At 44.5% G+C, this 21,125-nt stretch overlaps 2 protein-coding genes across 6 annotated transcripts; one reads left to right on the forward strand and one right to left on the reverse strand.

The window, feature by feature from the left end:
• Positions 1-1,677: 1,677 nt before the first annotated feature.
• Positions 1,678-20,476, reverse strand: amn1 (antagonist of mitotic exit network 1 homolog (S. cerevisiae)). Of its 5 annotated transcripts, none has more exons than XM_067235245.1 (8): positions 20,349-20,476; positions 19,613-19,745; positions 19,361-19,490; positions 16,447-16,664; positions 15,861-15,917; positions 14,301-14,412; positions 13,756-13,877; positions 1,678-1,696 (listed from the first exon to the last, which is right to left on the reverse strand). In XM_067235245.1, the coding sequence occupies exons 1-7, from the start codon at positions 20,375-20,377 to the stop codon at positions 13,804-13,806; spliced, it is 753 nt and encodes a 250-aa protein (XP_067091346.1). In that variant the 5' UTR covers positions 20,378-20,476; the 3' UTR covers positions 1,678-1,696; positions 13,756-13,803. The 5 variants fall into 5 exon arrangements, with proteins under 5 accessions (XP_067091346.1, XP_067091345.1, XP_067091344.1 ...); XM_067235244.1 differs by lacking the exon at positions 1,678-1,696 and adding an exon at positions 13,144-13,395; XM_067235243.1 differs by lacking the exon at positions 1,678-1,696 and adding an exon at positions 13,144-13,436.
• Positions 11,018-13,150, forward strand: etfbkmt (electron transfer flavoprotein subunit beta lysine methyltransferase). The gene is made up of 3 exons (XM_067235240.1): positions 11,018-11,447; positions 11,559-11,689; positions 12,636-13,150. The coding sequence occupies exons 1-3, from the start codon at positions 11,125-11,127 to the stop codon at positions 12,983-12,985; spliced, it is 804 nt and encodes a 267-aa protein (XP_067091341.1). The 5' UTR covers positions 11,018-11,124; the 3' UTR covers positions 12,986-13,150.
• Positions 20,477-21,125: the final 649 nt, after the last annotated feature.

The raw sequence follows: 21,125 nt of genomic DNA on the forward strand, positions 1-21,125 counted from the left end.
GTTCCCAATGTTTATAGAAGTAGCCTAGGCTGTAAGATCTGTACGACGTCATCCCGTAATCTAGCGAGTATTATCCAGATTTCAGATAGCCACTAGCAACTTCTGGTGATATTTTTCTGGCAACACTGGGTGACGACTGTGACACCCTCACGACCTGTCTGCAGAGAGAGAACCCTGCGGTTCTCCTCCAATTAAACCTCCTCAGCCGCTGGCCTGCTCAGGCGAGTCACGCAGGCTACAGTCTCCCCATGCAGCCGGTGAAGGCAGGCCTGTGATCATCTGGCGATAACACCATATGGACGTGTGGAGGCAGCTTGTCAGATACGCAGAGCTGTGCACTGCTGGGGCAGAGAACGTACTGTCCATCACTGCAGTAACGGTGTTGTTCAGAGGGAAATAAATGATGAGATGTCTCGACCTTTTAGGGGGGGTGAACACACATCTTTTCTATGTAGCCTAAATTAAAATTATTTTAAAAAAAAATCAATATAAAAGCCAACAGAAGCCTGATCCATTACAAACCCTTCCCCCTACTGAATTGCAGATTACGTAAAATAAATATTTTCGCTTTATTGACAGTCTTCCGTGTCCAGGACATGTCAAGCCTCTAATCCTCCGACTGGAATAACAAGCATCTCTCAACAGCATTTCAAGCACAGCAAGAACGAAAGACGGCTAAACGAAGGAATACAGAAACCAGAGGATTCTGGTTTTCCTTCAGGGTCCATCCGTTGCTGTGGTAGCGCAATGTAAAAAAAACAACAAAAAAAAACATTTCTGGCTGAAGCATTCTTTGTTTGTAGTTTTCATGATGTGCAGGTTTTGTCAACAGGTCTAATGAAATCTGTGCGATCCTATCAGATCTCAGTGCAGGATTGCATTTCTACTACCTCTTATCAATCATCTGTTCTTTTATTACAGAAAGGAGCACCTAGGGGACCTCTCATCGGGTTCTAGAAAGCTGTTGTAAATATCTTGACAGTCTTAAAGATGTTCAGCAGGTTTTGACTGCTAAAAAACTAAAATTCAGCAGAACTGTTTCATGTCAAACCCCTTTCCCGTTGGATGCGTCATCTCAGAGTAATGAGTGGTCTTGGCTGGAGGGGATGAATCCTGAGGTGAGGTCTGATCTCCCCGAGCTACAGCGGCTTTAAGAGAGAAATCCACCACATAACAACTACATCTGACAGAGATGAATGCTGTACGGTATATTCAGTATCTTTCTGGTAACAACCACAAGAACACCAGCTGAACTTAAAGTCCCATTCTGTAGGATTGGCGCAATACACTTTAAAGCAATGAAATTGACTGTAATTTTACATTCGTGGTTTTAAACCACAGGGATGAGAAGGGATGAAACAGCGAGATCTGTTTCAAACGAAACTGTTGGGTAGCTGTCAGTCCAGTTACTGTGTCACATGTCTGTTACTGTGTGACATGTCGTGGTAGTCCAACCCGACCTGAAACCACACTAACTAGATCATGTATGATCATTGTTGACACTTAATTATCACTGCCGTGTATGAAGGCCACAGTTAATTCATTGGATACATTTACAATGTGTTCTCTGATGATTCCCTAACAGCCCCCCAGGGTGAAGAGACAAGCTGGATGAGGATCCCAGGGCACCACCAAGGGGGTTCTGCCTCCTCGAACAACAACATACAATCAACCAACAGACCTGACAGGATCTTTTCTGTAAAAGAAAGAAGAAAAAAAATCAATAATAACAGAAGACCTATACCAGATAATCCGAACACATCACACCGACTCTTATCCAGCTCCACTGGCTTCCTGTGCAACATCTGAATACACTCAAGACTCTTCTCCTCACATTCAAAGCCCTCCACAACCTGTCACCCTCCTACCTCTCTGACCTCCTCCCCCTCCATCACCCCTCACGATCCCTCAGCTCCTCCTCTGCCGGCCTACTTGCCAACCCCCATCTCACCTCTCCACCATAGGAGGCCGTGCTTTTAGCTGCTCTACAGCCAGACTCTAGTCTACCATAGTCTTTCCTGTCTTTAACAGTTTTATTTGTTTGATCTGTTCCTGTGATTCCTTTCTTTTTTTAACCTCCACTGTTGTGGGCTCATTCTCTGTAAGGTGTCCTTGTGTGTTCTGAAAGGTGCTAATACAATATATTATTATAAATTATCATAAGATATTTGTGTTAGAGACATTTAACAACATCTCGTCAGTAATTACAGTTGCCATAGATTCAAGCCTTTAGAGATTCTTGTTTTGAGAGTTGTTAAAAAAACATATGCTCTCCTCTCCCCTTCTTTCTTTCTACTCTACAGTTTAACCTTCAACTTCCACTGGAGCTCCCTATGTTTTCTTCTCCAATACACAGAGATACTCCCGTCAGACGAGGTCTCTCCACACAGAGATACTCCCGTCAGACGAGGTCTCTCCACACAGAGATACTCCTCTCAGACGAGGTCTCTCCACACAGAGATACTCCCGTCAGACGAGGTCTCTCCACACAGAGATACTCCTCTCAGACGAGGTCTCTCCACACAGAGATACTCCTGTCAGACGAGGTCTCTCCACACAGAGATACTCCTCTCAGACGAGGTCTATCCACACAGAGATACTCCTCTCAGACGAGGTCTCTCCACACAGAGATACTCCTGTCAGACAAGGTCTCTCCACAGAGATACTCCCGTCAGACGAGGTCTCTCCTCACAGATATACTCCTCTCAGACGAGGTCTCTCCACACAGAGATACTCCTGTCAGACGAGGTCTCTCCACAAAGAGATACTCCCCTCAGACGAGGTCTCTCCACACAGAGATACTCCTGTCAGACGAGGTCTCTCCACACAGAGATACTCTCGTCAGACGAGGTCTCTCCACACAGAGATACTCCCTCAGACGAGGTCTCTCCACACAGAGATACTCCCGTCAGACGAGGTCTCTCCACACAGAGATACTCCCCTCAGACGAGGTCTCTCCACACAGAGATACTCCTCTCAGACGAGGTCTCTCCACACAGAGATACTCCCGTCAGACGAGGTCTCTCCACAGAGATACTCCCGTCAGACGAAGTCTCTCCACAGAGATACTCCCGTCAGACGAGGTCTCTCCACAGAGATACTCCCGTCAGACAAAGTCTCTCCACAGAGACCTCGTCTGACGGGCTCCCCGGGGAGCAGCGACATGTCACACAACTGCTGGGGAAGAACTGACACAGAATATTTAGGGAGGCGAGACGGAGAGACGAACACACACACACAGTGACTTACACACACACACACAGTGACTTACACACACACACACACACACACACAGTGACTTACACACACACACACACACAGTGACTTACACACACACACACACACACAGACTTACACAAACACACACACACACAGTGATTTACACACACACACACAGACGCATGGAGCACTCCCTCTGTAGCTGCTGCTCACTTGGGAGTGAGACGGCACCCTCTTCTTGTCTCACAGTTGCTTTTGTTGTTTCTGTTGGGGGGAAAAACTTTTTTGTTAGGGTTTCCCCACTCCTAATATTTGAGTTCCAGTGTACTGTGGCAAAACATTACAACAAAGAAGTGGAGCGTTTCATACAAAAATGAACTTGAGAGTCGCTCTGCTTTCCTGTCCTCTGTGTCTCTCCCTGACTGACTCTCAAGTGACAAGTGTCTAGGTGTGTGATGTGTGTAAGGAGGTGTGTTAGGTGTGTAAAGTGTGTGGGGATGTGCTAGGTGTGTCAGGTGTGTGGGGGTGTGCTAGGTGTGTCAGGTGTGTGGGGGTGTGCTAGGTGTGTCAGGTGTGTGGGGTGTGCTAGGTGTGTAAAGTGTGTGGGGATGTGCTAGGTGTGTCAGGTGTGTGGGGGTGTGCTAGGTGTGTCAGGTGTGTGGGGGTGTGCTAGGTGTGTCAGGTGTGTGGGGGTGTGCTAGGTGTGTCAGGTGTGTGGGGGTGTGCTAGGTGTGTCAGGTGTGTGGGGGTGTGCTAGGTGTGTCAGGTGTGTGGGGGTGTGCTAGGTGTGTCAGGTGTGTGGGGGTGTGCTACGTGTGTGTAAAAGCACCTAAGTAGAGACTGCAGTGTACAGCCCTGAGGTCCTGCCATCGACTCACACCACAAAAACAGTCTCATCTGTTAACCAGCTCCACAAGCTGATGCCCCTGGAGAGGACGTAGGGATGACAAAGACACTGACTGAGAGTGAAGAGGTCTGTCATTAACCACTGATCAATTAACAATGAAAGATTACCACTAATGGTTACTTTATTACTTTTATACTGTTTTGAATGTTCTGAATATAATAAACAATGTTTGATCTACACCCTGCTATATCAGCTCATGAGAACATGACACTTGGAGATGTCCAGGAGAGAAATATGCTTATTGAAGACATTAGATAGTACCCAATTGCTGTAAAAGTACCAAGTCAATGAAGTGAATCGCCAAGTAAATGTTCAAGACAAAATCTACATATTTATTACAGATCTGTAAGGTGATTACAGAGGTAAGGTGCAGGTGTCTGATACACAGGGGCGGTTCTACACGGGGGCCTACAGGGGTCAGTGCCCCTGTAAAAATGTCCCTGGCCCCCCCTGTGGCCCCCCTGAGCTGACTTACACGTTTTTCTTCTAGTAGTCATCATGAAACGAGGAAGGGACTTTGCAGCCTTTTTTGCCCCAGTAAATAAAAAAACATATCAAGGTATTGAGTGAGCTGAGAAGCTGGAAGAGGGAGAGCCAGAGCTGTTTTTATGATTTTAATGTAAAGCTAAATTAAAGTATTTAATGTTTAAATATCATTTGTTTCCGTTTTTTTATGTTGCTCTCTGATTAAACACTGGCCCCCCTTGGCCCCCCCAGTAAAATTTGTCTAGAACCACCACTGCTGATACACTCAAGCTGAGCATCTCAGAAGACTGGACAATGAATACAGGAATGAAGGTCAGTTAAATAGTATCACAATATGTATTCCCAATATTTACTCTCACAGGAAACGTCAGGGGGTGATAATCAACATAGCCTTTACAAGCACAGAAAGAGGATGCTGCATGTTAGATAGCTTTTGTTTAGGTCTTTAGATCGGGCTCCTAGAAATGACCTTGACACTGCTCCTATTTTCCTCGTTCAGCTTTGTTGATTATCACCCCCCTCCCATATTGTGATACTATTTAACTTCCCTTCATTCCTGTATTCTTGGTCCAGTCTTCTGAGATGCTCAGCTTGAGTGTATTAGACACATGCACCTTACAGATCTGTAATAAAAACGTTGATTTTGTCTTGAACTTGTATTTGGCAATGTACTTCATTGACTTGGTACTTTCACAGCAATAGGGTACACTAAGAGACGTCTTCAAGAGGAAGAATCCTGGGTTAGTGAAGGGACGTCAAAAGAAAGCATTATTTAACTTTTATTTTTTTAGTTTATAAACCATGTTTTTATTCTGGCATTTAAGAACAGTCAGTGCTGGGCTGGTGTCCATATATGAGGAGCAGGAGACAGGTCTTGTGCCCTCCTCAAGCAGTCAGCCAGCTTTCATGGTAAGCTGGGCAGGATCTGGTCCTCACTTCATGACAAGCGTGGGTCCGGCACGTGGAGGGGCTCACAACCACAGGGAGATTGCCGATCTACTTGGACCTCTGCCTCATCTTTCGCATTTTACACTTCAGGCTGCGCATACGCTTCTTCCTCCACTTGGCTCTCATCTTGTGTAGATGTGTCGCTAAAGTGAAGACACCAACTGAAAGAGCAAGCATTATTTAACTTTACACACCCAACTAATTAAATAGAAAGTCATCATGTCCTTGTTCCACTACTGGTTTGTAAAAATCAGTATTATCTAACAGGGAAGACAACAAGGGGTCCTTGTTAGAGAGGATTCCAGGGAATCAGTCAACACTAGCTAATTGGGTCTGATTTAACCCAATTTTTAATTACTGTGCAATATCATCCTCCCCTCCTGTTGGCTGGCATTGACCCAGACAGAATGAGCATTAAAATCATAACCTACTCATAACTGCTCTTCGCCTCTTGTTCAGCATCAGGTATAGGAGGCTGTCTACAGTATATAGGACACAGACACACTGTTGTACACACATACACTCACACAGTACATAAACACACACAACCTCAAACTGCTCTTATACAGCTCACTGTTCTGTCTGTCTTAGTAGTACATGTCTTTGCCAAAGGCAATCGTGCAGTTACTATGGTTTCTGTCTATAAAGCTGAATTAGCTGAGAACTACATTTACATTTATTCATTTAGCAGACGCTCTTATCCAGAGCGACTTACAGTAAGTACAGGGACATTCCCCCGAGGCAAGTAGGGTGAAGTGCCTTGCCCAAGGACACAACGTCAGTTGGCATGACCGGGAATCGAACTGGCAACCTTCGGATTACTAGCCCGATTCCCTCACCGCTCAGCCACCTGACTCCTGAACTGATGACTTTCTTGTGTTGTATGATGAAAACAACAACGTTCTTTTGGCTTACACTGTGATACACAAGAAAACGTCATTAGGCTCTACTGCAGCTGTGCCAAGCCATCCAACGATGGGTTTCAACCCTGTTACACACATCAGTCATCCAACTGACAACACGTTTAATACCGTGCAGTTCAGTTCACTTCAGTTGGGCCTAAATGCCTCACACTTCCATTTATTCCAATCCAAAAAAGAGAACATTCCTTTCTGTAATTTCAAACTGTTCACTCACAGAACAAATGCAACCAGAGCGTTATTGTAAGAATGAAAATAATAATAATTATGAGCATGATATTAGACGTTTGTTTTTCGTACCTCTGAATCTGTTTCAACCTAATTAGGACCCAGGCACATCGACTGAGACAACAATTTTTTCCCACAATTCTCTCTCGCATGATGGCAGAAAGCGATCTGTATCTTTAGGGTGTTTTATCAGGCTTGACACTGTTCAGCGCGCCCTTCCCCAGAATAACTTTTTAATTGTGTATTTGCATAAAATTGATCAACAGAAAAAATTATACTCAACTGAATAGTTAGTAACACAGGAGCAACCATGGGGCACATCCAGTAATTTGTTATCAATTTCCTTCAGGAGATGGGTCATATCCCTTTCTTAGAGTGATCCCTTGGCAAAACGCACGATATCCCTTCCCAAGATCAAAGCCAAGTGCATTCTTTGATTGTTTTACAGCTCCCTCGATCGAATACAGCAATAATTAAAAAGGAAGAAAATCAATTCAGGATGGCTCATTGTTGTGGGCTACATTTATCAGAGGGAATGGAAACTCCTAATGAATTATGCTCTTCACAATTCTCTCCCAGGGCTGCCTCTCTGCACCCTGCAGTGTGATTTGTCTTATGAAGCTCGACATGTTCAGAAGCAATCTCAAACCTCTGATCTGGCGCCTAGGGGGAATCTACTGTTGCACATGCAGGAGTCTGTTTTCGTGTCTGGCTTGATGTTCCTTTAAGTGTTTGTGCAGTTGTTCCTGAAGAACACAGCTTTCCAAGGGCTTTTCTACTTCCCAGAGTTTCTGATCTGTCACCTCAACCATACCCCACCGGGACGCAATTATATTACCATGACTACGCAAGAGGGTAAGACTTTCACTTAGCTTTTTGATGATGCATAACCTTATTACGGAGCCTTTAATCCTCTCAGTGCTGTCTACCCCTGCATGCCGGCCCCTGCATGCCGGCCCCTGCATGCCGGCCCCTGCATGCCGGCCCCTGCATGCCGGCCCCTGCATGCCGGCCCCTGCATGCCGGCCCCTGCATGCCGGCCCCTGCATGCCGGCCCCTGCATGCCGGCCCCTGCATGCCGGCCCCTGCATGCCGGCCCCTGCATGCCGGCCCCTGCATGCCGGCCCCTGCATGCCGGCCCCTGCATGCCGGCCCCTGCATGCCGGCCCCTCCGCCCAGGTACGGACTGTCTGCTGTGTGACCCTCTCATCTCCAGCAGGGGCCTGTACATCAGACGGGCTCCTGTCAATCTCAGCTGAATGTTTTGTTGGCGGTCCCTGGGTGGATGGTTGTGACTCGTTTGTCATCATTGTATGAGTTTAGGCCACACAGCCTGTCGTAGGTATTTAGTCATGCGACGGTGAGTCAGATTCCAACCAAGCGGATCTCATTAGCTGGGTCATGTTAATACACGGCTGAGGATGTGATGGCTTGGACCATGTCATCTTGGTATGGACCATGTCATCTTGGTATGGACCATGTCATCTTGGTATGGACCATGTCATCTTGGTATGGACCATGACATCTGGATCCTGGATTATCCGGACAACTAGTTGCACAACATTGCACTTTTAAACTGCCACTCAAATACAGAAGACACATTTTAAATACATTTCAGACAATATTCATGTAAAAAATCTTGGTGCCTAAGCCTTTTTCCCAGCACTGTGTGTATTTACTGATGAATCCCAACAGGGAGGCACAGCTATTTCTACCCTGGACAGGTGTGAGTGAGTGAAGCTCTCAGGCAGAGGATTCAGCGCCCGGAGAGACTGCGCCAGAGGAAACACTTATGACACAGAATGTCAAATACAAGTGCAGACTCATCTGTCACTTTTTAATCCTAGCATCCTAAGAGCTCCAACGCTCGCTGGCCCTGGGCTCATAGCTTCACTTGATAACAGCCTTGTGCTGAGGAACACCTCATCACAGAGCAAGGCCATCACGGTCTCAACAGAAAATCTTTCTGCTGATAGCTTCTTCATTGCGAGGGCGGTATAAACTAACAATTTACTGAAGTAAAGCCAACCTACTTCCTATTGGATATCTGTCAGCATAAAAGCACAACATAGCCTGGGAATACTATCTGATCTCATTCTGTACTGTCGAAGATCAGCCTATCTAAAATAAATTGGCCGTAAAGAATGATGATTGAATTTGATGTCATACTTATCTCTGGTTGTGGTAGGGTGGAGATGGTCATGAAGGTCAAATCATTTAGTTGTGGCCCAATCCCACACATCATCCTCCTCCCAGACAACCACTTAGAATGTTTAGAATGTTTCTTTGAAGTGCAAAACCTCAGGTTAGCAACACTCACACAAACCTCAACATTGATTTTTCTGAAGATTGGCTTGTTGGTAGAGAAGGAAAAGACCAACAATTTCATCTTCTTTCTTTACTTCTGAAGTGTGTGAAACCTGGTCTCCAGTGACTCATGCTTCAGGGTAAAGGGATCTGCTGTGAAATTGCAACCACCCTCCCAGGTTCAGCCAGGACAAGGAGAACAAGGAACAAGGTTATAAAACTCTCATTTAAAGAATCTGCACCCAGACAGATTGGTTTTGATGGGTCTGGTCCAAAATGCATAAGGTATGCTCTTATACACTTAACACATCTAGAAATGTACCAAAACACTGTTATTGTGTGTGCTTGCTGAACGGCAAGGCTCAACCTATATTCTCTCTCATATAATTAAAAAAAAAAGTTTTATCATTATTTATTTTCCCACCCTAACTCATCCTTCAGTTTTTGAACTACATAGACAATGTCTATGAAACGCACAATTACCTATAGTAGAATAGCTGCATAAACGCAAATACCAGGGTGATAACATGTAGTTATCTACAGTACCAGTCAAAAGTTTGGACACATTTTCCCATTCACAAATATGTGTCCAAGTATCAACACCCTGTATTCTTTCAGTTTGCAAAGGGTAATGTTTGAATCACAATTCAAGATACTGCCAGTGACATCGTTGGTAGATATAGGTTAGGACCATTTTTAAACAGGATTGAAAAAATGTCTTCTTTTTGATGCAATTGTTTCAACTATGTGAGGCAGCATCATAGCCTATCACCATTCCCTCTTGCACTAAGGGAATGACAACAGAACCCTGTTTCATTCTACACTTCACTCTCAGTATCTTAGTAGTAAGTAGTCAGTATCTTAGACATTCATTCATTCATTATTTATTATAAGTCCATCTAATGGCAATTACACTATGCATAAGCCACCTTATCTCAGTATCTGATTGCACTATGTTGACCACTTCTGACTGCTCATTCTTATTCTTATATATATTTTATTTTATATTTAAATTGTTATATTGTTTAGTTCTTAGAAATAGTTAAACTTTTGTAGTTTTACTTAATTTAATATTCGTATATGTTTATTGTTTTGCACCTCCCTGCAACAGTAAATTCCGTGTTTGTATAACATACATGGCGAATAAACCGAATTCTGATTCTGAAAGTGTAAATGAGAAGCAAAAATGTAGGATTTTTCATCTATGCCATCTCCATAAATAATAAATATTCATACTTACTTAAAATATACAGAAATATCAGTCGTAAAATGTCACCCAAAAAACGGACCAATCTGCAACCCGACGCGAGCCCACCCTACAATTTACCCTGAAAATGTAGCCTTAAAACAACAATACCGATAACAAACCAAAGGCACAAAAAAAAAACAAAGCGAGGATGCTGGTGCACCACAAGAGGGCACTATAGCCTAGCGTGCAGAGCAAAATTAGATAGTGGTTGTGGACAGTTTTGACATTGAGCGACTGCTAATAGGTGCGTTCGATTTCATGCGGCGCCGGCGTCGCCTGCAGCCCGGCTGACTAGAAGCAACCAATGGCATTCTCAGCTTCAAGGCAGCCGGGCTGCAGGCGGCTGCAGGAGCCGCCGGCGCTGCATGAAGTCGAACACACCTAATGTTACCATCCAGAGTAAAAGTACGAGATAGCTGTCTCTGATCGATAACAAAGAAAAGGAACATTGTTTCCCGTTGACATTTTTATATATTTTCCTTGCCCCATTAATAAGGAAATATTTAATGTAAAATTATCATATCACCAAGATACTTTTTTAACAGCCCAGAATTGAAAATTTGCTATGCTGTTGTCATTTCAAACGGAATGATTATTGGCGAGGGTCTGTAGAGCGTCGGGGACCATACACAAACGTTGCACATTGTGTCCGTTTTCATTTACTGTCGTGTGGAAACTGACTTTTACGACCTCTGATCCAGGGCGTTCAGCGACTAGATCAATAATTGTACTCACTACATAACTAGGCTGTTTTTAATGCAAAAAGGGTCTCACCATTACACAGACAGAACACTTTTGTGTATTTTCAATGGATTTAGTTCACTCTTTATTGGACAATTGCGAGCCCGAAAGGGCAGGTTATGTCATGTCAGCTGGCTCTCAGCAACAGCGAAATGATTAAGAAGCTTATTGGAGTTTTGAACCCTAAACACTTTAACCTTGTTGAAAGGACCAGAGCTTTCAGCACAACCATATTTTTACAAGGCGGTCAGCCCGAAATTAACGATATAAAAAAGTTCATTGTCGAAAACACAGAGATCGTCAGAGAGAACAATTTGACACCAGAAATCCAATTGAGATTGTTCACCCCAAACTGTTGGTTCTGGCACGCGAGACCAGAGCTTTGGCCTTTCTCGGATCCTTTCTGGGCCATCTACTGGCCAGGCGGACAGGCGCTCACCAGGTACGTATATAAACCAGTGTTTTTTCTTCCTAATGATCCTGAAATATTGAAGTACAAACCAATTAGTCAACTAGACAAATTGCGAACCCATACTTTGACGTACGTCTCCAGGTATGTTCTAGGAAATCCTCTGGTTTCAAAGGGTAAGAAAGTGTTGGACCTCGGCAGTGGCTGTGGGGCGTCTGCTATTGCTGCCCAGCTCTGTGGAGCTGCTCATGTGATAGCAAACGATATAGACCCGGGTAAGAAATCCCCACAAGCCTTTACACATCCTCAACCGAATGACCTCTTTACCAACTGCCAATCTCTCAATCATGATCAGAAACAAGGGTGTAGGTTTCGTTATGTCATACACCCCCCCCCCCTCCCCCTACATCACACACACACTTTTTTGTAATAAAATTATATTTAAAAGCGCCATCGTCAGTGTTGTGGAAAATCTGAAGACACTGTGTGGTTAAATATTCAGGATGCCGGATTAATACAAATGATTTATTCGATACCATAAAGTACCTAACAGAGCGCTCTGTGGTCAATCCACTGGATGACACGTAACTCGGCAGAGTGATAAAGATCCTAACACATACCATGCCACAGCATCTGGTCATTCTAAACAACAGTTAATCAATATAAATGTCAGTCACATCATCCTACGCAATGATCTCCTGGACTAGAAAACAGACATGCATCTGGAGCCCACTCCTAAAACAATACAAGCATAGTTGAAACCACACAGCCTCAGAACCTGCTGTCCCAAAGCTCCTCCCCCCCAGGTGATAAGAACTCTCATGCTGCAATTCTCTCAAAGTAAGGAAGTCATAAAACTCCAGAAAATGACCATCCCAAATGGTCAACTGACCTTTGTGGGGTCATCACCTTCAGAAATAAATAGTACAGATAGCCATCTGTCCTATCATAAACAATCCCCCAACAATTCCTAACACTTTAGAACCCCTCAACCTTCTACAAACTCAGCTTAATTATTTCCCCTTCCTGAAAACATTTTTTTTTTCCAGCATGTTTCTTATCAATGAACCACATTTAAAACACATTAATTTGACATGAATCCTAAAATTTTATTACATCAGTTATTTAAAAAAAATGTCCCACCCACATTTGAAAACAAACCTACGCCCCTGATCAGAGAGTATATTGGAATCAGAACCCTAACTCTTGATCCTGGTGTAGTTGCAGCCTTGGCGACCCAGATCAACTGTGAGCTGAACGGGCTGGATCCCCTCCTCTGTGTCACAGACAACCTGATTGGTTCAGACTCCGGGGGATATGACCTCATCCTCCTGGGAGACATGTTCTATGAGGAAGCCCTGGCTGTCAGCCTCCGGCACTGGTTGGACCGCTGCATCCAAACCCAGGGGACCGAGGTTCTGATAGGAGACCCAGGAAGGGCCCAGTTTGAGGACCAGCGAGGCAGGAGGCGGCTGCAGTGCCTGGCGCAGTACGAGCTGCCCCTTGCTGTTCAGCAGGAGAACTATGGACTCACCTGCTCCTCTGTGTGGCAGTATCAACCTCGGCTCTGACCAGTAGATATCTAGGATTCTCTTCTATTTGTTCACTAACAACACAACTATGTACTGTCTCACTGTCGATAGTCCTCTTCAAAGGTGTATAACTCAGACTGTTCTGTGAGTGATTCCTTTAAGTGCCATGACACCAGTTTGGAAAAAATACACAAAGAGCCCCTCAAGATGTTTATAAGATCAACAACAACAATGCAAACAGTACAGAGTAGATCTTTGTCATTAAACTTGTAAACCAATCAAGTGTTTGGTGGAAATTTGCCTTTAAGAAAGGCTTACAATTCAGCGTTGTCTATGAACCTACAAGCTGACACATACAAATGCTAGCAAAAGTGCTTTCTACCCCATGTGCAAAGATCCTTCATCTTGGTTCTCCTTCACTCTGGTCTGATGGATGAGGGGGTCCCCCTCTAGTCCAGATGAAAGGAACACAAACATGGACTCCTTATTTCTGTCATAAATTCAAATAGAAACCCCCATTGAACCATGGTTGCCTCCCTTCAGCTCATTCCAGAGTCAAGGACTGATACACGATAACTCACTGGGTTTGGACAATAGAGCATTCATTCATTGGGTTTTTCCAGTACACAATTATTTTTGGGACTTTCTAAGATGGGTTTTTAAAGAATACAAAAGTCCATTGTATCATATCCTCTGACATTCACCAACTACTAAACCTGTGTTTCTGCTCACTGGGACCCACTTTGTCAATCACAGAAGTCACGGTGGATCATAGAACAGTATGACAAGACTGTCCGTCACCCAGTCACCTTTCAGACGTTTTGAGAGAGAGCCTCAAGTTTCCTCCCCTCACGTCCTCAGTAAACAGTCCAGGACACTTGTTGTATCTTGTCAGGGCCGGTGAGGTTGTGGAGGGCGTCTCTGGAACGATCTTAGAAGCAGAAAGAAGCAGAAAAATATTGGTCTGGTTGAGGTGGACAATAAATACACCATCACCATTTCTAGGGTTGGATTTCAGAACTCATAGGTGGGTTTCCATCACACAGGGAGTCTGGCTGTGGAGGAAATTACATTAAAACCCCTCTCCTTCCCAGTCCTTCTAACGTGTCCCCTGGACACTGGTCTATAGAGACACTCAACATTCTACATTAACCTGCATGTTCCAATTTATTCCTTTAGCAGATGCTTTCATTTAAAGTGACATATGTACAATGTATTTAGAAAGTACAGCAGAAGACCAAGGATCAGAAGTGCAGAGTTCTTACAACAGCAGAGTATAACCAGAAGTCCATGTACTATCCCCTTCAGAGTGTAACTACAGAACTCAGGGAGGCGACAGACTGTGGAAGTGCACCTGTGATGTGAGGACATCCATGGAAGTTGAAGATGCGGATGTTGGGGCAGTGTGTGAGGACAGCTGTCACGGCCCGGTCAGTCAGGTTACTACACCGAGCCAGCTGCAGTTCCTGCAACCACAACAGAACATCTCAATTCATAATCGTAAAGACACAGTACTGCAGAGGCACAGTACTGCAGTCACAGTACTGCAGTCACAGTACTGCAGTCACAGTACTGCGGAGTCACTGCTGAACAGGATAGACCCACCAATACACCTTTCAACCTTACAGCCCGACTTCCAAATGAATCATTCCCCCCCCCCCCCACACCTTTCTATACATATTGACAAAGCTAAAACATTAACTTATTGACATTCCTTTGATCAAGCTTGATATTGTTAGTTCTAAGGTTTTCTGACAGACGTGCCCAGGAGTGCAGAGGCATGATCCAGTTTAATACAAGCTTGCAGGCAAGAAAAAACTGGCAACAAACTGTTGCCAAGATAGAGGTACCACATCCTCTTCTCAAAACACATCCAGCAGGCTTGCGTGTTGAAAATTTCAAGGTTCATTTTCTCAGACCGCATGGCACAGTTCTAAGTATTGGGTTGCGTTCGAATATCTGGGCTTTCGGCCAAATCTAACTTCTGTAACCACAGCTGAAGGTCTTTAGTCTTGACATTTTAAATCCGGTTCCTGCTGTGTGGTTTAAAGCTTGAGCACCTCTGCTAAGATACTTCCTCCTCCGTCTGGGCAGGAAAGCGTCTAAATCATGTCACGTCCTGTCATGATCTTGATCTCGCACACACATACTCACAAACTGACAACTCTCCCTGTGCCCACTTTCTCCGCTTTGGCAAGACCCCTGTTCCCATATTCCTTGCCAGAGACTAGTTCAGGACATGTTTCTGCTGTGCAGATAACAGAGTCCAAACCTAGGCCTTTCTTCCTCACCATTGAGTCGCCCACATGCCTGCCTACCTGCCCTATAATATAATAATAAACCACAACACTTGTAACAACCAATACAAATTTAACTTGTCAACCAATAAAGTGTTTAGTGGAAATTTGCCTTTAAGACAAGCTCACAATTCAGCGTTGTGTATTAACCTACAAGCTGACACATACAAATGCTAGCAAAAGTGCTTCTACTCCATGTGCACCCTTCATGTTTGTTCTCCTTCAACTTTAACCCTTGTGTTATCTTCGGGTCATTCTGACCCATCAGTCATTGTGACCCACCGTCGTATTGCGACAACTTTACTGCATACAAAAACAAAGTGAAGCATTTTCTTTTAACCGTCGGGCTGTCTCAGACCCTCCACATTGCGAAGGTTAAAATGAAATTATTTTTATTTGTTTTTTGTTTGGTAAAATTGGGTAAACACAACGATGGTTCGTTATGAACCTTTGGGTCATGTGACCCGAAGGCAGCACAAGGGTTAAATCAAATAAAGGGTATAATCAGTCACTTTAACTACAAACAACATTCACCACAAACACTCTTTTACTAACAAAAAACGTATATATAACATAATAAAAGATTTGTTGTAAATGACAGTACATAAGTTTCTTACTTTAAGGTTGTTGGAGCAGAGTCCTGTAGCAAGCCCAGTGACACCCACATCCGTGACCTGAATCAAAAGACCATCAGTTCATTTTGTCAGCTGTATTATCTGTGTACATGTGTGGACAAGAGAACACGAGTGCAGACAGAAGTGCTTTCACAGGCAACTTAATGGGTAACAAATTCCATAAAGTGATGCAATCGAATCAACTACTTTTTTTTATTACAGTTCACTGTGGTAGTTACCTGTGTTCCAGACAGGTACAGGCTGAGATAGTTACCTGTGTTCCAGACAGGTACAGGCTGAGGTAGTTACCCGTGTTCCAGACAGGTACAGGCCGAGGTAGTTACCTGTGTTCCAGACAGGTACAGGCTGAGGTAGTTACCTGTGTTCCAGACAGGTACAGGCTGAGATAGTTACCTGTGTTCCAGACAGGTACAGGCCGAGGTAGTTACCTGTGTTCCAGACAGGTACAGGCTGAGATAGTTACCTGTGTTCCAGACAGGTACAGGCCGAGGTAGTTACCTGTGTTCCAGACAGGTACAGGCTGAGATAGTTACCTGTGTTCCAGACAGGTACAGGCCGAGGTAGTTACCTGTGTTCCAGACAGGTACAGGCTGTGCAGCAGCCCGCAGCTCCCGGCCAGCGCCAGCAGCGAGGCATCTCCCACGGTGGGGCAGTCCCCCAGGGAGAGCACCTGCAGGGCGGGGCAGCAGCGAGCCAGGGCCAGGACACCCCGGTCTGCCACCCCAGCACACTCCGTCAGGTCCACAACCTGCAGGCGGGGGCAGGAGGAGGCCAGGGCCCCCACCCCTACATAGGGTCAGAGCAGGTCATCACGTGTTGCTCGCTATGCCAGCCATGCTCAATCCTGGTCCTCAGGACCCACTGCCCTGCATGTCCACCTCCCTCAGCCCTGGTCCTCAGGACCCACTGCCCTGCATGTCCACCTCCCTCAGCCCTGGTCCTCAGGACCCACTGCCCTGCATGTCCACCTCCCTCAGCCCTGGTCCTCAGGACCCACTGCCCTGCATGTCCACCTCCCTCAGCCCTGGTCCTCAGGACCCACTGCCCTGCATGTTCACCTCCCTCAGCCCTGGTCCTCAGGACCCACTGCCCTGCATGTCCACCTCCCTCAGCCCTGGTCCTCAGGACCCACTGCCCTGCATGTTCACCTCCCTCAGCCCTGGTCCTCAGGACCCACTGCCCTGCATGTTCACCTCCCTCAGCGGGTCGTTGTCAAACTCTGCTGAAGTTTTATCACGACTTTGTTTGTTTGAATCAGGCGTGCCTGTTGTGGAAGATTACTACATTGTGCCTGATTATTTTGTCTTCACATACATTTCTGAACTGCATATGAACTTTGTCTGTTTTAATGGAGTCAGCATGTCTAGGTAATTCCTGCCAGGTTTGGAGACTGAGGAAAAATGAGTGTAAGGCAGAGTTTCTGGATACACGTACAGCATGTGTCTCTTTAAGGTCAAGAGGTCATGCAGCGAGGCCCCCTCTGAGCAGAATATAGCATGCAGTCCAGACTGAGGGGAGACAGTGAGGAAAATCATGTACAAATAAGGCTTATGTGATTAACGACCACTTCACCTGCTGAACGTTCTCGGGTGTCAATACATTGACCACTGAAGACCCGTTAAGGAAGCAATTCTGTGTCATTCTATATATGTAATGTCCAACTCATGTATTTAAGCACAACTGAGAGACAGAGTTCTCACTCATGCCATCAGCTCGTCTTGAACTGATTGTTTGATCCGGGCTGCTCGACTAATAAACCAAAGTCAACTCCTTTCCTTTGTCGTGACTCCTTCCGAGCCTGCCTTCTCCAGAATTTATATCTTATCAATGAGGACTGTTTTTCCAAACATGTCTGTTCCTCTGTTCGTCTTGAGGTTTACGACGGATTGTTTAATTCCTCTGTAGTGGAATTTATGCAGTAAATGTATGAGAAAATAATCAGGATGCTGTGTTAAACCAAATATTTATTAACACAGAAAGAACTTTAACAAAGATCTTTGTGCTCCGTCTGTCATGAGGCAGCACACTTATCGACGTGCCTCAGGATAGTGTCGTGGTTTACTGATTATTGGGCAGAGTGGCAGGCACATGTGTGGTACTCAGGGGTGAGAGAAAGGCCTAAGTCTGACCTGTATTGTCTGCACAGCAGAGAACATGTCCTGAACTAGTCTCCATAAAGGAATGTTGTGGCAGGGGTTGGAGAGTTCAACAGCAAATAGAAGCCAGAATAAAGAGAAAGGGCTCGAAGCAGACAGGGGTGCCAGGGAGAGTTGGCAGTTTCTGAGACCATTATGTGTGTGTGTGTGTGTGTGTATCTCAAATAGGCTGTTATGGGTTCAGAGATGGTAAACATGGCTCTCTAGGACAGTGAGGAAGGGAGGTGCCATGGGCTAGCAGCTGGGAAAACTCATGATTGAAAGCCTTGTGGTTTGGTTGCCTCTGATTCCGGGATCTAGGTCCTTAAGAGTGGCAGGTCAAGCTGACCTAGCCAGGGAAGTGAGGATATCGAGGTCTCATTAAGGGTGATGCATATTGGTGTGGTGAAGGGGTGAACTAGGGTTTGAGGAGAAAAGGGAACATAGAGAGGGGGTTTTGAGTGGACATTAGAGATAGTGAGTGGGCACGCATGTTGGCTTTATCGAAGATAGTTTGGCCTTGGCCAAATGTGGGAAGAAACATCAGGAACCTTCTAGAACATTGTGAAATCATCATGCAGGGTGGGAGATATTCCTCATATCAGCCTATATAATAAGATGTTTGTGTGTCTGATTGCTTTTTGTGTCTTACGTGTACTGCTGCTGCATTGCTGAAATAAACCATCAAACCGCTTTGACTTTGAAAGATATTCTTTCTCCAAGACTCCTTGACCTAAATCCTTCTGAACAAACTCCTACAATAGAGTGATGCCTCAGGATAGAGAGATGCTGATCACAAAACATACAGTCTTATATAGGCGGTGTATTCTATACATCTGGTCATTCTAAGCAATAACCCATCAGTAAGAACGTCAGTCACATCCTTCCCCATAGTGATCTCAGTGAACAGATATGCAGATGCCTTATGGCCCTTTTTATCATTAGCTCACTCCTAATACAATCTTTCAGTACAATCAGAGTTGAACCATCATTAACCATCAGACCAATGGCCCCAAACAGTCTCTGGTTTTCCCTAGAATCACCATTTAGCAGATCATCACATCATAAACTCCATAAAATGTCTATCTATATCTTAAATATTTAACTTCCCTTGTAGGGTCACCACTCTGAGTAATACTATCTATACTGTTAGCCATCTGTCCAACCACGACAACTGTTCCATTGATCAACTCTCATAACCCTTAACTCAGCTTTATTGTCCAACTGTCCAATTGTATAGGATGTCTATAAACAAATGGACACAGAAGCTTTACAGATCAAACCACACTTAAAACATATAATTTTACACTCCCTTTGTTTAGTGAGAAAAAGCAGAGCTGGACCCACCTTCTGAGGAGATAGAGAGGCAGCCTCGCAAGAGAATCGTCCGGAGCTCAGGGCAGTGAATCTGTCTCAGGGCAGAGTCCGATACCGGGCAGTTCTGCAAGTCCAACTTGTGTATACCAGCATGCAGAAGCTGAAGCCACAGGGAGAACAGGAGCATCTCTGTTCTTGTGTCTACATCATAATTTAGAAACTGACAGGGTTTTATAAGATTTCAGAGAACGAGATGTAAGCTATCAGAAATTAAGCCGATACCTGACTGATGTTGAGGTCGGTGACTGTGCCATGAGATGTCATGATCCGCACCAGTCTGTCCTTGATGTGCACGGGTAAGGCGATGATGTCTTTGTGAAAGTGGTCTGCATAGGTTGCCACAAGACTTGCACATCTGCAAATAAGATCAAATGAAAATATGCATTGCTATTGTGGTGTTTTACATATTCTCCGTATCTAAGAATTAGTCAAGCCAAAAGCCAATTTTAAGGATGATTCTTTGTATTGAGGAAGAAATGCTAGAGCTATATACGAGGAAGAACGTCTTAGATGCTGTTGGGAAAATCTTTTCTCAAGGAGTGCACACAGTCGATGGAGTCAAGGGAGTTCAATAGTTTTTTCTTGCAGCAAGGAGACAAGTCTATCTCTAACCCAGTTGTCCAGGTAAAAGGAATAGTTCTATAAATTAGTATAGACAAAAGCCAATTGTAAGGATGATTCTTTTTATTGAGGAAGAAATGCTAAAGCTATATCGGAGGAAGAACTTAGATGCTCCCTCAAATGGTTAATACATACATTTATTAGTGTCGAGCTGGGATCATTATAGAATCAGGCTACATTCAGTTTAGTAGAATGACCAGGTATGCATCTTGCGTTACAGTAGCCTTACACTAGGTCGTAAACAAACAGACATCTGGTTTATGGTCTCCTCCTGCCGTTGCTAACCAGCTAAGCATAGAGGCGTTTGGTTCAGAAGTCCTACTGGTACAGTACTCACATATTCGAAAGCGAGTCCACTGCCATCATATAAATTCTGAGATAACCTGTGATTGATTATTGAAGGATTGTATAACGTTACCTTATTTTTTTACGTGTTTTAAGTGATAAAGCCTTACTGTAGTAGCTACAAGACTGGGATTGAAATGTGAAAACAAACCGAAGGGCATTCTAGGGAATCTTAGCTGCGTGTCAGATGCGCATATTTCTGGTAGGCACGCGTTCAGTCCTGCCAAAACGTGGGAACTCGTTTACTTAAACGGAAACGATGGTGGGATTGAACCAGAGCCCGTTTACGGAGTATGGAGGATTATCGGGTCCAAAACTAAATACATAAATAATAAAATAATTGAATGGCTTTGATTTGAGTAAATACATAATTATATAATAAAATTACTCAAATGAGACACAAACTATATAAATGGTACCTGTGTGTATATATATATGTATGTTTTTATTTGTTCATATTTATTTATACCTTCATTTATAAATCTGTCGTCAGGGGGCGGGTTAAAGCCTCTGATTGGTTGGCATCTATAGTATCGATACCAACGTTGGTATCAGTATTGATTGACATGGCGTAATGAGATCGATACTTAAGTTTCAATTAATATCTTCTCTACATTCAGTACACAACTCCCTTTACATTAAAGTGGTTGTGCAAACACCGCTCCTCTCACTTCGCTCAAGCTCTCTTTGCCTCTCCCCCACCTCCCCTGCTATGCTGTGTATTAATCTCCCCCACCTCCCCTGCTATGCTGTGTATTCATCTCCCCAT

The sequence above is a fragment of the Osmerus mordax genome, chromosome 4, assembly GCF_038355195.1.
Source record: "Osmerus mordax isolate fOsmMor3 chromosome 4, fOsmMor3.pri, whole genome shotgun sequence".
Taxonomy (NCBI): Eukaryota; Metazoa; Chordata; class Actinopteri; order Osmeriformes; family Osmeridae; genus Osmerus; species Osmerus mordax.

What these genes read in the sequence shown, in the direction of transcription:
- etfbkmt (XM_067235240.1), top strand. Translation starts at nt 11,125, where the DNA reads ATGTCATGTCAGCTGGCTCTCAGCAACAGCGAAATGATTAAGAAGCTT. An exon ending in GGCGGACAGGCGCTCACCAG is followed by an intron (nt 11,448 to 11,558) that starts GTACGTATATAA and finishes GTACGTCTCCAG; the next exon opens with GTATGTTCTAGGAAATCCTC. An exon ending in AGCAAACGATATAGACCCGG is followed by an intron (nt 11,690 to 12,635) that starts GTAAGAAATCCC and finishes ATCCTGGTGTAG; the next exon opens with TTGCAGCCTTGGCGACCCAG.
- amn1 (XM_067235245.1), bottom strand. Translation starts at nt 20,377, where the DNA reads ATGATGGCAGTGGACTCGCTTTCGAATAT. An exon ending in CCTCTCTATCTCCTCAGAAG is followed by an intron (nt 16,665 to 19,360) that starts GTGGGTCCAGCT and finishes GACCCTATGTAG; the next exon opens with GGGTGGGGGCCCTGGCCTCC. An exon ending in TGGATGTCCTCACATCACAG is followed by an intron (nt 13,878 to 14,300) that starts GTGCACTTCCAC and finishes TCTGCTTCTAAG; the next exon opens with ATCGTTCCAGAGACGCCCTC.